At 35.5% G+C, this 18,385-nt stretch overlaps 1 protein-coding gene across 1 annotated transcript; it reads right to left on the bottom strand.

The window, feature by feature from the left end:
* Positions 1 to 4,047: 4,047 nt before the first annotated feature.
* On the bottom strand, positions 4,048 to 18,021 carry bmp7a (bone morphogenetic protein 7a). Its single transcript, XM_073825644.1, has 7 exons — positions 17,482 to 18,021; positions 9,120 to 9,312; positions 6,284 to 6,426; positions 5,833 to 6,048; positions 5,611 to 5,687; positions 5,412 to 5,522; positions 4,048 to 5,142 (listed from the first exon to the last, which is right to left on the bottom strand). The coding sequence occupies exons 1-7, from the start codon at positions 17,876 to 17,878 to the stop codon at positions 4,993 to 4,995; spliced, it is 1,287 nt and encodes a 428-aa protein (XP_073681745.1). The 5' UTR covers positions 17,879 to 18,021; the 3' UTR covers positions 4,048 to 4,992.
* Positions 18,022 to 18,385: the final 364 nt, after the last annotated feature.

Below are 18,385 nucleotides of genomic sequence, written 5' to 3'. Positions count from 1 at the left end.
GGCAGAACTATTGTTTCTGCCACCAAAGTTAGATTCACAAATAACCTGCCTGATTTATCCCAACTGCTCTGTGTACCCATAAATACACATGAACTAGACAAAATGACTAGTAACATGGGCACTATCTTCTCTAATATATTAGAAGCTGTTGCCCCCATCGAGCTAAAAAAAGTTAGAGAAAAACGTACTGTGCCATGGTACGACAGTAATACCCATTCTCTCAAAAAAGAAACTCGTAATCTTGAGCTTAAATGATGAAAAACTATTTGTTATTATTGCTGTTCAGCTTAATGACAGCTGCTTCGGCACCAGACTAGTAGAAACCCTCCAGTGCTAAACGTCTCATTTTATAGAACTTACCTATGGACCTTATTGAATCACTTTGTGGGGGTTTTTTTAATGCAATTTTTATAACGATAAAGCATATTTTCTGCATTGAGAAACACAATGTGAAAGTTTTTCATTTTCTCAGACCATCGTTTTCATCACTGGAGCGTCTCCTTAACTCACAGCCACAATGTTGTATTGTATCGATGTTATTGGAAACAGCTGCACGGGTCACATTTCCGTCTGCCAAAATCTATCGCACCTGCTCCTCTTTAAATATTTTATTCATTTCATTTTATCATTTGATTTATTCCTAATGTTCAGATGCATAACCAAATGCTCTCCCCTGATACCGCCCACCTGCTGGCTTGGCTGCTCTTCACAAGCAACAATGGGCTGAGCGATGACTCTGATGCTGCAGGTGCACACATACTGCAACACTGACCCTTGAGACGAGTCATCAGACACACACAAACACACATTCACACTCTTCACAACAAAGAGTCTCATTCACTAATGCTGCATGCACACATTTGTGTGTAAGTCAAGTTATCATAAGGTGTGTTTTTGTTTCAATGTTCCCTCTTTTAGGATGATTTGGTGTTCTGCAAGATCTTATCAGAAATGTATCCCCAGTGAACCCCAGAATTAATCCATCCAACTTTTATGTGTACTTTATTTGTTATTTGAAGATATTACTTACACTGCAAACCCTGATAAGTTAAGAAAACTCAAAAAGAAAAAACTAAGGCAATTGATTACATTACTTTTTTGAGTTAATAAACTTTAAAATTTTATGTTTGTAGAAGGTGAATATTTTGATTATGTTACATGTACTTTTTGATTACAGTTTAATTAAAAGTTTTCAATATTTGAGTCTACTCTACTCTAAGAAGTTATTATGACTCAAATTTTACACTGCAAAAACTGCTTTTCTCACTTAGATTTTTTTGTCTTGTTTCCAGGCAAAATATCCAAAAATTCTTAAATCAAGAAGGATTTTCTAGACGAGTAAAAATTGTCGTTTTTAGAAAAAAACAAGTCAAAATTAAAGCTGCAAGCAGCGATGAACGGGCCCTCGCACCCGGGCTCACCGCCGATCTGTGGCGAATGGTGGGCACTATGCTTTTAACATAGTAAATTTAGGAGGAATATGTCAAAGTCATTTAGATGTGCCAGACTTCTTGCTGCCAGCTGGTGGCGCTATGTGTATAACTGAATATTGGCATGCAGATGTCTTCAGGCCAGCGCTTTTATCAAACATATGAAGTTTGGTGCAGATTGAATATGGCATGCTTGAGTGTAAGACATGATATATCCTGCTGCCAACAGGTGGCGCTATTGTGGAATATTGGCTTTTAGATGTATTTAGGCCAAGACTCTTCCCAAACATGTCAAGTTTGGTGCAAATTGTACATTGCATGTTTAAGTTAGTGTAAAACAAGTAATTTGCTGTTGCCAGCTGGTGGCGCTATGATTGTAATGGAATATTGGTCTTTAGATGTGTTCAGGTCAGGACTCTGTTTGGTGCAGATCGGGCATTGTATGTTTGAGTTACAACAACTTCCTCTTTCATCGCATTAACAGCATGCTTTAGCACTTAGTAAGTGATGCTAGCATGTTTGAGCGTGTTTTTAGCATGTTTAGCACTCAATGGCTTATTTTAGTGTGTTGCTAATAGTGTATCACAGTGTTAAACGGCACTTTCTGTTGACAGCACAGCAGGTGGCGCTATGACTATAACTGAATATGGGCATGGGCATGTGTTCAGACCAGGGCTCTTTTTAAGCCTGTTAAGTTTGGGGCAGATTGGACATTGTATGACTGAGTTACAGTAACTTCCTGTTTCATTGTATTATTGGCATGCATATTAGCTAAATGTTGCTAGCATGCTTTACTATGTTTGTAGCATGTTGAATATTAAGCTTGGGGCAAATTGGACATTGTATGCATGAGTTACAGCAATTTTTCTTTGTATTAATATCATGCTTTAGCTCTCAGCCTTATTACGGCAGCAAACTTCCTTGACTATTACGCCGGAATGGGAGTGTAGTTCCTAATCTTATCAGCCTAGAAAATTGAAGCTTTGCATTTCCACCGGTCTTAATACACGATATAACTACAGAAGAGTCAAGTTTTAAATAGGACAAATATCGAAACTAGTTGGTCATTTTTGAACGTGATGCTACTGGTCTAATAGGATTCAATGATCTATGCGGAGTGTTCCTTTAACTCAAACACTTCAATTACACAATACTTAAAATCATGTGGCTCAAAACTCAGTTTGTGGCAACTGATCGTCTTAAGTACAACAAACTCTAACTTGAGTAATTTCTTTTAATGAACTATTTTTTTATATACATTTGCTATTTAGCTATTTAGTTTAAATTTTATAAATGTTGATTGATTTTTAAACATCACATTATCTAATAAAACTGGTAAAGGTAAAAAAATTTTTTCTTTGTGTTTTCATTTAGCAAGCTAACAGCCTAGCCTACTAGTTTAGCATAGTGCTAAAAGCTCTACCTTAAGATATGGTAATTTTCTCATGTTTTTGGTCAAGCATTAAAGGTGATGTTTACTTCCAGAACAATAATTTACAGATAATGTACTCACCCCCTTGTCATCCAAGATGTTCATGTCTTTCTTTCTTCAGTCGTAAAGAAATGATGTTTTTTGAGGAAAACAAGTCAGGATTTCTGTGCACATAGTGGATTTTTATGGGGCTCCTGAGTTTGAACTTCCAAAATGCAGTTTAAATGCAGCTTCAAAGGGCTCTAAATGATTTCAGCCGAGGAATAAGTGCCTTATCTAGTAAAACAATCAGTTATTTTCTAAAAAAAAGTTGACAATTTAAATACCTTTTAACCTCAAATTCTCATCTTGTCTAGCTCTTCGTCAACTCTGTGTATTCTGGTTCAAGACAGTTAGGGTATGTCGAAAAACTCTAATCTCATTTTCTCCTCCAACTTTAAAAACGTCCTACATCGCTGCAGAAGTACCGACCCAGTCTGTACAAAGTGAACGTGCAAAGAAGATCAAATGCCTTTTACAATTATAAAAGATTATAAGGTAAAACAACAATGTAGAGGGATTTTGAAATTGGAGAAGAAAATGAGATTGGAGTTTTTTGACATACCCTAACTGTCTTGAACCTGAATACACAGAGTTGAAGCAGAGCTAGACAAGATGAGCATTTGAGGTTAAAAAGTATAAAAATGGTCATTTTTTTTAAAGAAAATAACAGATCGTTTCGCTAGATAAGACCCTTCTTCCTTGGCTGGGATCGCTTTGAGCTTTTTTAAAGTTGCATTTAACTCGGGGGCTCCATAGAAGTCTACTATATAGACAGAAATGTTTTCCTCTAAAAAAAAAAACGATTTTCTGTACGACTGAAGAAAGAAAGACATGAACATCTTGGATGACAAGGGGGTGAATAAATTATCTTCTCCTTTAAGAATGGAGGACAGAATCTTGCACAACAATGAATCCCTTTATAACAGTCAACAAATGAATGTGCATGCTCACATTTTGAGTCAGAATACGTTGACGTATATTTAGCATTTTTTTAATCCTCTGTGCGTTAAAGTATGCTACTTCAATACAATATTAATAAATGAGGTCAAAAGTGACTGTTGATATATTCAAACTAAAATAAATTAAACACAGAACAATGATCTTGACTCTTCTGAAACGCCTGAAAGGCCAAATCCAGGCACATGTCTTTTTATTGACTGAATGAGTGATAACTGCTGAGAGAAAACACGTGTTCTTTCATGTGTGTGATGAAACCAAAGTGATTCAAGGCAAAATTGAGTTGCATATTTTCTGCAGTTTAATCGAGTGCTGAACATCTGTGCAAGGGTTTGTGGAGTGTCCTTAAAGAGTGAAATTAAAAACCAATGTTTTTGACTCATTTTGACTCACGAACATCCATTTCTATTTTGCATCTTGTGCAGAAATACAGTGGGGTCTAAACGTCCGCAACCACAAGGAAATTCTGTGATTCATCGTCTAATTTAAACCTGGAAATAACCAGAATTTAAAACAAAGGCACATTATGGTGTCAAATGAAAAAGTTACGATTCTAAATTCTTCAGCTGACGCACATAAGCTGCTTTGATTCATGCCTTATTTCCATTCAACTTTCAACTCATTGTTATGCTTATAGTTTTTAGTGGCGGGGGGAAATTAAATAAGAAAAATCCACAATAGGAGCATTTTCATTAGTGGTCTCAGAAGTTTTGATAAGCTTAGTCATTCCAGGAATTACTTCGGTGAACTACATACAAAGATCATATGAGTATTTTTTTGTAATGAAACCTCTATAAAGCAATGTGCTTAAATCCATTGCATTTTCCTGATCAGTCTGGTTAAATCTCCAAGGCCAGTTCTTTCTTTGTATCTGCTCATGTCCTCTTTGATATTCCAAACTTGGCTCTCTGTGCAGAAATGAAAGCCAGAACACCACACACTTGACTCAGCTGTGGTCAACCTCATACAATTCCAGGAGTTTTGAGTTTTAAATGAAAATGTATGCTTTGGATGTGCACTCCTCTAACAGAGAAGTCCAGTTTTGCTCCAGTAATGAGTCTCTTTTCTCTCTGGGCTCTTGGTATTCGAAAGTATATGCATCCCTTATTTTATCCAGGACAGACATAGTGATTAGTGGCATCCGCAGGCTCTGACGACCATGTTGCGGTACTTTTTCAGGATCACGTTGGAACTGTCATCAAAGTACAAAACGGAGATCCCGTGTAACTGAGTCGGAGCACAGCAGGGCTTCGGGACTGTTTCTGGGTTTATGAAATGGACCTAGGAAGAGTACAGAAATACATTCATTGACATCATTTCATTATAACATATAGCAAAGCCATTATTCGCAAATGTTCCACCAGTGATGTTTGAGCTCTATGTACATGAGTTGATCAAAACTTTTAAACTTTTACTGCATGGACAAACAGCCAAAACATTAAAATATCATCAAAGAAAGACAACCATATAAGCTGTGGCTCAGTAAATGATGGGAACATTTTTAGGGGGTTAACTATTCCTTTAAAGCAGAAAATGACTGTGGGACTTACCAGAGTTTGTACAATAGCGTGGTTTGTGGCATTCATATAAGAGTTCAAGGGGAACACACATTCCCCCTCACAGTAGTACGCAGCGTAACCCTCTGGAGCAATAATCCAATCCTGGAAACACAAGAGAGATGAGAAAGTTTAGAGGAGATAAAGGCATACAATGAAAGAGGAGTCTGAAACAGGAAGATGATTACAGTACCTGCCATCCCAGATCTCTGAAGCTGACATAGAGTTCATGCTTCTTGCAGCCCTGTTTGGGGTCTACGCTGGCACCCTCTGCATAGAAAACGAGAAAGAAGACATATGTAGCACATTAGTAGGTTAATAAACTGCACTAGGTATTTAGGAATATTTTCTAGAAATAAAACTGCATAAGCCTGAAAATTAACACTAGGTAGCATTTAATTGTTAAAAGTGTCACCTGCGGCCTCAGCTGTCTTCAAAGCCGCCTGGCTGGCTGCAACACCAGGTTTGGGGTTTTTAGAGCGGTGGTGACCCCTCTGTTTGTTTCCTGATGCTGAGCGGACACTACGGAAATGGATTCCTGACGCTTTCAAAAACGCCACCATAAATGGCTGCTTATTCTGAGGTCCACTGCTGCCCACCAGACCCGCTTTCCTTGGGTTTATTCTTTCACCTGCAGAGGGCGACAGCGAGTTGCATGATGACTTCAAGATAAATATTCCGTTTCATGAGTTAGAATCTTACACAGAACATTCTGTGAGCACGTCATTCCAAAAATTTGAATAATCTTTCACTGTTTTAGTTTGAGGGTGAGGGTCAGTAAATGATAACCGAACGTTAATTTTTGCTTAAACTATCTCAAAAGGCTGTTTTGCCTTGGTTGTTAGTATAAACTTGAAGTTACTCACCATGTGCAGTTTCCAGAGAGAGCTGCAGTCCCATGTTCTGTCCTGGGTTTATAACCCAGTGGTTAGTGATGACCGTGAGGTCAAATACCAGCCATCCCTCTTCTGCTGCCCATACCACTCGAGAGTCTAGCAGGTACAGCTCCCTACACAGGGTCAGAAGAGGTCATACATGGGTCAATAGCTTGTTACTACAAATGCAAAAAGTGGATATGATTACTGAAACAATAAAAAAAAAAACTAATAAATAAAATTCAAAAACCTAAAGATGCAATGCTAGAGTGTTGCTATGCAGCTGCTGGAATGTTCTGGACTTATTGGTGTAAGTCATAATATAATACATTATATTTTCCTGCACATTGATAGTATAGGTGAGGTCAGATAAAAAAGGTCCATTGTCTATTGTCAGCAATGTATAAAGCACAGCTCACACAGAAATCACCTTTTTTAACAAACTGTTGTTCAATGCAGGAAATCTGCAAGAATTTGCGTGGTAAAATCTTTTGATCTAAAGAGAAATTCCTGATTGCGTAGATTCCTATTGAAATGGATTTTGTGTCGGACAACAAAACCAGTCATAAGGGGCAATTTGAAATTGAGATTTATATATCATATGGAAGCTAAATAAATATGCTTTCTATTGATGTACACTCTTAAAAATAAAGGTGCTTTAAAAGGTTATTCACAGTGATGCCATAGAAGAACCATTTCTGATTCCACAAAGAACCATTTCTTTCTTACCTTTTTATAATCTGAAGAAACTTCTTTTGCCACAAAGAACCTTTTGTGAAACAGAAAGGTTCTTCTGAGGTTTAAGGTCCTTTATGGAACCATTTAGACAAAAAAAGTTATTCTATGGCATCATGAAGCACCTTTATTTTCAAGAGTGTATAGTTTGTTAGGATAGGACAATATTCGGCAGAGATACAACTATTTGAATATCTGGAATCTGAGGATACAAAAAAAGCAAAATAATGAGGAAATCGCCTTTAAAATTGTCCAAATTTAGTTATTAGCAATGTATTTATGGTTGGAAATTTACAAAATATCTTCATGGAGCAAGAAAAAAATGCAATGTATTTTTGGCTATTGCTACAAATATATCTGTGTTGCTTAAGACTGGTTTTGTGGTTCAGGGGCACTGCATTTCAGTAAAAAATAAAATCCCTCAATGAGACCTTCAGTTCAGTTTTAATGTATCACCTCATTCACATAATGCAGTTGAAATCTGACCTACTATAAACAATATTGTTTTTTTCATGAGGCTTTCTCGGCAGTTTACAAACTGCAAAAATGAGATGCGAAAATGCCACATCATGCCAGGACTTGTCCTTCTCAGATACAGATATCACAAAAAAGCTCTATTCCGTGAGATAAGAACCTGAGGTCTGGCTGATACGACCCATAAAATCACAAACATCTGACGCAGCGCAGGCAACAACATGTTTCCAAGACGGCGTCAAAGTTATTAAAAGTGATGCTTGAGATCAGATTGTCCTCTGGTGATGAAAAACGGGGCTTCTGGATGGCTCTCCAGAACAATGACTTGACTTACAGGTAGGATTTCAGACCTTGAGGGCAACAAGAGACTAGGTCTTTATGTTCCTCCCGTCTAGTCGCCTTGCTGTCTGTGTGCATCAACGGGGCAAACCGTCTCTGCATGACAATAGGAGAGGTGCAGGAAGGATGATTCACAATGGGTGGTCTTTACAGGGAATGTGTGCATCGGGGGTGGATGATAATGCTTTAGTGTAATTTAGAACAAGCAAAGGAGACCGAAGAGAGAGACAGTCTGTCTGAGCGTGCCTCACCTGGAGGACTTTTTTAGCTTTTAGTAGCTTCTCTGCTTTATGGACACAATCAGAAACTTTCCAAAGAGGTGTGATCTAGTGAGGGAATTAAGGGGAAATCATTTTGGGTGGAGGAGTGGGGTGTTTCTCCAGATGTCTGAGGCGGAGAACCTCCCTTCCACTGAGGACTTTGCATCTCAATAATTGACAGTAATGGTTTTGTAATGGCGGCTGCTCTCACTGCTTGTTAGCGGCCACACCGTAAATCAGGTTGAGGAATTCTGTGGGAGCCCTGGCACTAGACAAGTACCGTTGGGCAGACAAATCAGTGTGTGTGTGTGTGTAGGTTCATCTCTCCCACATTTAGGCTTAAAAAAGTGTGGGTGGTGGCATATGTTTCATTTCAGACATTTCACTGCGTTTTTTTATTATGCCTGCAGGCCTTTGCATACTACTCTGTTAAAAAGCCAACCAACTTGAACATACCAAAGTCGTGAATTAGCTTTTACATATCTGAAAAATTATATCCTTGACGGGCACAATAAATAACCAAACCATTAATTGCCAAAGGCAAACAGATGCACATCCAAATAAACTGGATGTAAAGTCAATGTGAAAAACCATGCCCATTTTACTTGCATAATCTTAGATTTTAGAGTAAGACTTGTTATTTTCCACTGACTCTTAAAACTCTTAAAAATAAAGGTGTTTTAAAAGGTGATGCCATACAAGAACCATTTTTGCTTCCACATGGAACCATTCAGTCAAAGGTTCTTTAAAGAACCATCTCTTTCTTGCTTTTTTATAATCTGAAGAACCTTCTTTAGCCACAAAGAACCTTTTGTGAAGCAGAAAGGTTCTTCAGATGTTAAAGGTTCTTTATGGAACCATTTAGACAAAAAGGGTTCTTCTATGGCATCGTGAAGCACCTTTATTTTTAGGAGTGTACCACATGCACAATTGAACGAGAAATGTTCTGTGTGATGTCAAGGACTGAGTGGCCAAATAAATACTTTATTTTTTTTCTAATGCATCTTATAATGACATACCTTTTGGGCTGCTGTCGGAGCACCTGGAACACATTGACACGGAAAGTTTCATTTTCATAGCGCTCGTGTACAAAGTCCTTGTAGATACGGAGCTCCGCCGCGGTCACGGTTTCTCCCGACGGTATGCGGGACAGGTCGAAGCGTAACTCTCTACGGTGCTGCTGATAGAGACGGAGATCTTCATCTGGATTCACTACAGAAAAAAGGGAAATTTGAAATGTTTTCTATTATTAACCCAGCCAGTTAAATAAAAGCCTTCTAATATTTTGAAGTTTGCCTTTTTAGAGAAGCTTCACATCTGGATTGCGTAATCAGATTCCAAAAACTAAACTTGTAATTCGAGTAAGTCACATTTTTAACTTTTCAGAAGTCACTCTTTTTTTTCTTTTAAATTTTCCTTTTTTAAAATAGTCTACTGCGTATATACGCTCAGAAAGTCCAGTTTTGTGGACATTCGCGCATAGACTAGTCATTAGTCAGGTGGCGACACAGCATTTGACCAGTGGATTTACAAAAATTGCATCAACTACTGATGAACACATTCATTTTTATTTGAATTATCACTCAGTAGATTATTTAACCATGTACTGTTATGTACAGTAGCCAACATTTGAAGTTGATCAAAACCTTTCATTAAAGTTAACCTTTCGTTCTTGTCTTAGGACAACTTTGCTGAACTTTTTCACTTGAATCCACTTCAAATGTTGACTACTATATCACTAAAAGTCTTTTGTCTGTCAAGCTCATTAAAATGCACAAACTCTCTTTATTTCTTATTTGTAGACACATTTTTGTCATCTGACCTCTTTCACCTAATATATTTACTTTAATTCATTTTTAGCTTCATATTGCTTCTAGATGTTACTACACTTCGAGTGGAGTTAAACTGTGGCAAATTAATTTGAATGAGTCTGATTTAGAAAGGCACACACCTCTCAGAAAAGGTCTAACAGCTGAAAATGCATATCAGAGCAAAAACCAAGATAACTGCCTGTAGAGCTCAGTGACAGACTTGCGTTAAGGCAATGATCTAGGGAAGAGTTCAGAAACAAATCTGCTGCATTGAAGGTTGACAGAAGCATTCTCCATAATGGAAGACGATTGGAACAACTAGGACTCTAGAAAATGTCTGCCAGCCCCCATCCAAGCTGAGCCTGAGAGGTGAAAAGGTGAGGCAAAGAATGGCAGATAATTGCCAAATGCAGATGTGCAAAGTTTGTCACATCAGACCCAAAAAGACTTGAGGCTGTAAAGGTGCTTCAACTATGTACTGAGTTAAGGGTATGAATACTTATGCAATCTACTTATTTCAGTGTTTTATTTTTAATACATTTGTAAAAATTGCAAATCTGGTTTTTGCTTTGTCATTATTATGGTGTATGGAGTGTAAATTGATGTGGGGAAAAACTTATTTAAAGCAGTTTAACATAATGCTGCAACAAAACAAAATGTGAAAAAAATGAAGGGGTATGAATACTTTTGCAAGGCACTGTAATGTTGAATACACTTAATGTTGTTAATTACAATGAAAGAAATGTATTTTTTTATCATCACGGCACAAGATTATCCTGTTTAAATCAATGTGATAAACAAGTTAGGTCAAAAAAGTAATCTAAAAGTAGTCTGATTATATTACCTAAAATGTCTAATGTAATGGCTTATGTTACTGACTAAAAATTTTGTCATGTAATTTGGAATCAGTAACAGATTACAATTACAATCTAACCAAGCTAATTTCTTCATGAGCTCATACTAATTGTAATCTTAGATGGAAAATTTCTGTTATACCTCAGAATCTGTGCTTGCACACTTGTATACAATGTTTTTTAGTCTTAGGATGTAACATTTCCTGATTGTGAGACACATATGAGTTAAAAAAAAATGAATCTAAATTTGGTTCTGAATGCGAAGGACGAGTTTTTCTTTTGTCTTGTTTGACTTCACTGTGCCGCTGCCAACCAATGAGCACACACTGACACCACAGCATAAGTCACTGTACCAGACTTCATTCCGTCAGAAACGCTGTGGAGTCACACTGAGCGCTTACGCTTGATTGCCTCACCCACATCACTGTGTCCAAAAAAGAAATGTTTGCTTCCATAAGCCCGTGATTGATCTGGGCGCTGGGTACCCCTGGGGACCGAAGCTGGGGGAGAAACCACAGGCCCTGCACCCACCCACCATAGACTTCAATCACACACATGTGCCAACCACAAGAAAAGCTCTGTTAAAGGCCTGGCCCGGAAACCAACGGTGCCCCGCATATACATATACGTAATGGATACACATGCGCGTTCAGATGGTAAATTGGCGACTCCTCGCAACGCTAACCTGAGAGACCTGTTAACTGTGGTAAAATAATCTAATTCCGGATAAGGAAGAGGTCTTGAGTAGCATCTGGCTTGTCCCAGATACTCCAGACATGGTTGACCACATCTGGGAGAAGGTTGAACCTATCCTGTTGAAAAGACCAGCATATGTTGGGCTGTGGATGCTTCTCAAGCAGCTTTAACGGCACTATTTCAGAATAATTTAGGCAGTTGGCATCTGAATCTGTGTTAATCCACATGCATAAACAGCTAGAAAGCCTAACAAAAAGTGGCTCAGTGAGTGCAGAAGGAAACAAAATCATTATAAAGTCTTGGCTAACACGGACTTAACCCCTGTGTTGTATCCACCCAGTCCAAACCCAGCTGAGCCGATACTCAGAATTTCCAATCTGATGGTGGCATGTGCAGAACATTTTCTCGAGTTGCATGCAGCTTTTACAACCCTAACCAATCTGTCATCCTCAAGTATCACCCCTCCAAGGTTTTCAAGTGATGCACATCCTGTCAGTAAGTTCATGACATCAAGTCCTAGGGATGCATTTGAATCTTTTCCAAATTCTCGCTATCTTACGAGTGCATGGTTATAGGGGAAGCACTTGGAGAGAAAGAACTCTGAGGCATGCACATACTCAAAATAGCGAGTCATTTGTTTGACCGCAATTAAACAGTGGAAAGGAAAACACGGGTATTTTATGAAGGCAATAATTGCTTGTAAGGTTTGGTGTGTTTATGTGAAAGGCCATATGATGCTAAGAGCAGATATGCACGCCGCACCATGTGCTGTGTTTTAACATTTAGCTGTTGATGTGCGAATGGGAAATAGGGCCAATACACTTAGCAGAACAAAAGTTTTAATTGCTATAATCTCTGTTGAGTAAAAACAATCGTTACACTCCCGAATGCAAGTGTGAGCCTTTAACGCTGTGGGGTAAGGCCTATCAATCAGTTAAGAGTTTTAATCAAATGTATTTTATGGCAAATAAATCACTCAGCCTTAATTGCATTTATCAAAATTTGTATAGAAAAGCAGAATCAAAGATAAAAAAAAAAGTATTATTATAATAAAAAATTTGACTTTAGAGGTCACCAACAGACTTTCTACTGTCTCCATTCTTCGCTGAATGCTAAACATCAGACAATGACGAGTGTGTTTTCTGAAAGGCCTGGAAAACTAATTGGAGGTATAATCGGCTTTTAGTGCCAAAGCTGGAAATCTAAGGAAAGACCTGCTTATTTTCTTCAAAATCAGCTTATGAACATAAACCGGTGGATTTTTGTACACTGCTTGTTTTGCACGCTACTACACTGAGTTTAGAGTTGGGGAGAATTTTGATTATAAATTCAAATAATCAATCACTATTCATTTTGTGTTTAGTTTATATTAAATGTAAACTGATTAAGTGCAGCTTATTAGTTAAAACTCACGTTCAAGGCCAAACATCTCGCAAATGATTCCGATAAGAAAGGCTGTGGTGGATTTCTACAGTTTCATTAGTAGGAGCATCAGTGTCTGTGTTTAACTTCCATGTGAAACATAATCATGGAAAATGAGAGTCATTTTTACCACAAGCTGCTCTATGAGGTCACAGCCAGGTTGATGGAAAACCACAACCTCTTTGCAAATTAAAACTAGAAAAGTGGCTAACTTTGATGTTAGTATGACAAAGCATTGTTAAAAATTTTGAAAGCAAAGACAGAAAAGCCTGAAAGTCAAAACCTGAAGGTCATATGGGCCTTTTTAGACCACAACAAGAGAAGGAAAAAGTTTGTCAAGACCAATTTTAGATGGCCTAAGAAAGCTTTGCCTGGAAGTTTAAAACAGTTTAAAGGTCATATAAACATTGTGTAGTTTGATACTTGAACAGTTTGAAGGTTATTTAAACCTGTAGTAGTTTGAAGAGATATTTGAGGTTAGAAGGGATGCATGTCTTCCTGTTGGAGGCGGTTGCTTGACAGCTACTAGAGTCTACTGACTGATAGATAGATGAATTAATTCATAGATAGAACCACAAATTTGGTTTAAGAAATGGTCCAAGAAGTCACTGACCAGATCAAGCCCATCTAAACTTAATAAATACACACTTGCAAACACATTTGCAATGCATCATTAGTTTTACACAACTGCATTCACGTCCACATGTCAGCATGCAATGCCACATCTTTCAAATATTCTGCATCTCTTTCGACCACACACATACACACACTTAACACACACTAAAAGGTCTAGTCTTGAAAGCAAGAGTGTTTGGATGATGTATGTGACCCTCCATGTCTACTGCCCTCAGCACTCCTCAAAAATGCCTCCCTAAATCCTAGTCATGCGAAACAAAGCCCCATTAAACCCCATGTCTTAGAGCTTTGAGGGGATTCTGTTGAAATTGGATAGGTGGCTGCTGCTGTTAGGCCACTGAACTGTGTTAAACAAGTCAATTTTAGAAAAATGTATTTTAAAAAAATATCTTAATCTCTGAAATTACATAAAATGTGCATTATTTGTGTAAAATGACTGACGGAGAGCTGTCTCAGATTTCGCTGAAAAAAATGATTAATTGAATTTACTCAATTTTTAAGGTAAGTGGTGGCAGTCAATTTATTTTAGCTACATTTAAATAAACAAAATTAATTGACTAACTTAACATTTGTTACTTAAATGCAACTAAAATAAATTTATTGCAACCACTTACTTTAAAAAAAAGAGTAAATTCAATTAATCATTTTTTCAGTGTGTCTCAGATTTCACTGAAAAAAATGATTAATTGAATTTACTCAATTTTTAAGGTAAGTGGTGGCAGTCAATTTATTTTAGCTACATTTAAATAAACAAAATTAGTTGAATAACTTTCAACTTTTTTACTTAAATGCAACTAAAATAAATGAGTAAATTCAATTAATCATTTTTTTCAGTGTGTCCCAGATTTCACTGAAGAAAAAAATATTCAATGAATTTACGCAATTGTTTAAGGTAAGTGGTTGCAATCAATTTATTTTAGCTATATTTAAATAAAATTAGTTGACTAACTTTCAACATTCTTGTTTACTTAAATGCAGCAAAAATAAATTGATTGCAACCACTTACCTTAAAAATTTAGTAAATTCAATTAATCACTTTTTTCAATGTGTCCCAGATTTCACTGGAAAAAAAATTAATTAAATTTACTCAATTTAAGGTAAGTGGTTGCAATCAATTTATTTTAGCTACATTTAAATAAACAAAATTAGCTGACTAACTTTCAACATTTTTTACGTAAATGCAGCTAAAATAAATTGATTGCAACCACTTACCTTAAAAATTTTAGTAAATTTAATTTATCATTTTTTTCAGTGTCCCAAATTTCACTGAAGAAAAAATTATTCATTGAATTTACTCAATTTGTAAGGTAAATGGTTGCAATCAATTTATTTTAGCTACATTTAAATAAACAAAATTAGTTGACTAACTTTCAACTTTTTTTACTTAAATGCAATGTAAATTCAATTAATCTTTTTTTTCAGTGTGTCCCAGATTTTACTGAGGAAAAAATTGTGAATTGAATTTACTAAATTTTTTAAGGTAAGTGGTTGCAATCAATTTATTTTAGCTAAAATTAAATGAACTTAATTAGCTGACTAACTTTTAACATTTTTTACTTAAATGCAACTAAAATGAATTGATTGCAACAACTTACCTTAAAAAATGAGTAAATTCAATTAATCATTTTTTTCAGTGTGTCCCAGATTTCACTGAAAAAAATGATTCATTGAATTTACTCAATTTTTAAGGTAAGTGGTTGCAATCAATTTATTTGAGCTACATTTAAATAAACAAAATTAGTTGACTAACTTAACATTTTTTACTTAAATGCAACTAAAATAAATCGATTGCAACCACTTACTTTAAAAAAATGAGTAAATTCAATTAAGCATTTTTTTCAGTGTGTCCCAGATTTCACTGAAAAAAAATATTCATTGAATATTTCAGATTTCACTGAAAAAAAATTATTCATTGAATTTACTCAGTGTTTTAAGGTAAGTGGTTGCAATCAATTTATTTTAGCTACATTTAAATAAACAAAATTAGTTGACTAACTTTCAACTTTTTTTACTTAAATGCAACGTAAATTCAATTAATCTTTTTTTTTCAGTGTGTCCCAGATTTTACTGAAGAAAAAATTGTGAATTGAATTTACTCAATTTTTTAAGGTAAGTGGTTGCAATCAATTTATTTTAGCTAAAATTATATAAACTAAATTAGCTGACTAACTTTTAACATTTTTTTACTTAAATGCAACTAAAATAAATTGATTGCAACCACTTACTTTAAAAAATGAGTAAATTCAATTAATCATTTTTTTCAGTGTGTCCCAGATTTCACTGAAAAAAAAAATGATTCATTGAATTTACTCAATTTTTAAGGTAAGTGGTTGCAATAAATTTATTTGAGCTACATTTAAATAAACAAAATTAGTTGACTAACTTTCAACATTTTTTTACTTAAATGCAAATAAAATAAATCGATTGCAACCACTTACTTTAAAAAATGAGTAAATTCAATTAATCATTTTTTTCAGTGTGTCCCAGATTTCACTGAAAAAAAATGATTCATTGAATTTACTCAATTTTTAAGGTAAGTGGTTGCAATAAATTTATTTGAGCTACATTTAAATAAACAAAATTAGTTGACTAACTTTCAACATTTTTACTTAAATGCAACTAAAATAAATTGATTGCAACCACTTACTTTAAAAAATGAGTAAATTCAATTAATCTTTTTTTTTCATTGGTCCCAGATTTTACTGAAAAAATTATTCATTGTATTTACTAATTTTTTTAAGGTACGTGGTTGCAATCAATTTATTTTAGCTAGATTTAAAGAAACAAAATTAGTTGACTAACTTAACATTTTTTACTTAAATGCAACTAAAATAAATCGATTGCAACCACTTACTTTAAAAAAATTAGTAAATTCAATTAATCATTTTTTTCAGTGTGTCCCAGATTTCACTGAAAAAAAAATATTCATTGAATATTTCAGATCACTGAAAAAAATTGATGAAATAAATAAATGAAATGGTTGCAATCAATTTATTTTAGCTACATTTAAATAAACAAAATTACTTGACTGACTTTCAACATTTTTTACTGAAATACAACTAAAATAAATTGATTGCAACCACTTACCTTAAAAAATTGAGTAAATTCAATTAGTCATTTTTTTCAGATTTCACTGAAAAAATGATTAATTGAATTTACTCAATTTTTTAAGGTAAGTGGTTGCAATCAATTTATTTTAACTACATTTAAATTTTTGTAACCACTTACCTTAAAAAAAATAGTAAATTCAGTTAATCATTTTTTTCAGTGTGTCCCAGATTTCACTGAAAAAATGATTAATTGAATTTACTAAATTTTTTAAGGTAAGGACTAACTTTCAACTTTTTTTTACTTAAATGCAACTAAAATGAATTGATTGCAACCACTTACCTTAAACAATTTTGTAAATTCAATTAATATTTTTTTTCAGTGTGTCCCAGATTTTACTGAGGAAAAAATGATGAATTGAATTTACTACATTTTTTAAGGTAAGTGGTTGCAATCAATTTATTTTAGCTAAAATGAAATAAACTAAATTAGTTGACTAACTTTTAACATGTTTTTACTTAAATGCAACTTAAATATATCTATTTTTTTATAATTAATAACACACAATCTCTTTATAACTAAATATAGTTGAGTATATAAAATGCAATTGTTTTGGAACAAAATAATCCCAGAGGACAAATCAAAAGTGAAATTGTTTGTCCCCCCAAAAAAAAGATTGTTTGTCATCACCAACAAGTCATAATTCTCAAGAATCCAACACAGCCAAAATGGTTTATGATAAGAGCAGTGAATGATAAAATCCACCAAGATTAAATTGCATCAAATTACAATCTGATAACTGATCTGATATTTGAGATGTTTGGTACCAAATCACGAAATCCCATTAACAATCCATCGACAATCCTTTAGGATTGTTAAATTATATTTTAAACACTGTATATGATAAGACTCACCCAGATTGACAAAGCTCATCACCATGTCGGCATCATTGAGAAAGCGACTGTCCTGTTGGGTCACTATCGGGGGTCCCGGGGTCGTGTACACCGGTTTATAAGAGTACACGAACCCGCTCGGCTGATTTCCGTCCTCCAGGATGGCGTTATACAGATCAAGCATGTACATGGGAGCTGCGGTGTGTCTCTCGTGCAGGAGCGGACGGGGCCGGTGCGGCAGCCCGAGGATGGAGAGGATCTCCCGCTGCATCTCCTTGCGCTCCTGGCTCTTCAGCCGCCGCTGGATGAAGCTGGACTGAATGTCATTATGCAGAGTGAAGTTTACTTGCATTGCGTCCGCGAGCACGCTACAGCCACACGCCACCAGCAAAGCTGAGATCAGCTGCACTGGAATCATATTTAATTTTTTAATCTTAAAAATAGTGAATAAAATAAGAGTAAGTCCTCAGCTGACGTCAACTTTAACAAAGTCTTGTTTACTTCGTTTGATTGTATCATAAAGTTGAGTTGGTTTTAAATGCACTGAATGTGTTTTATAATCCAATCCAGAGATAAATCCAGCATGACCTGTAATGTTGCACTGATAGTGTCTCTCTGCTGCTGATGTCTACACTCTTTAAATAGCCCGCTGAAGCTCGTGGGTGGGGCGCGCGCGCATGGGCTGTCTTATAGTAAACAACAACATAGTTTGCTGGAAATTGAAATTATGTTCGAATTAGTACATGCATATGCCCCGAAAATTAGCTATATTATAGTAAAAGCGTATTTACTAAAACCATGGTTAATTTGTGGTTACTATATTTTATCATGTTTTTTTTTTTTTTTTTTTATGTTGTTATAATTAGGGATCAGTTTTACCTCTTAGACAGCTCAGTAATGCAAACTGTAAATAAATAAGTTAAAT

Source organism: Garra rufa, chromosome 20, assembly GCF_049309525.1.
Source record: "Garra rufa chromosome 20, GarRuf1.0, whole genome shotgun sequence".
NCBI classification, from domain to species: domain Eukaryota; kingdom Metazoa; phylum Chordata; class Actinopteri; order Cypriniformes; family Cyprinidae; genus Garra; species Garra rufa.
The sequence above is the reverse complement of the archived record's forward strand: the minus strand, read 5'-3'. Positions and strand labels throughout refer to the sequence as shown.

What these genes read in the sequence shown, in the direction of transcription:
- bmp7a (XM_073825644.1), bottom strand. Translation starts at nt 17,878, where the DNA reads ATGATTCCAGTGCAGCTGATCTCAGCTTTGCTGGTGGCGTGTGGCTGT. An exon ending in CTCTCTGGAAACTGCACATG is followed by an intron (nt 6,049 to 6,283) that starts GTGAGTAACTTC and finishes CGCCCTCTGCAG; the next exon opens with GTGAAAGAATAAACCCAAGG. An exon ending in GAAGACAGCTGAGGCCGCAG is followed by an intron (nt 5,688 to 5,832) that starts GTGACACTTTTA and finishes TTTTCTATGCAG; the next exon opens with AGGGTGCCAGCGTAGACCCC.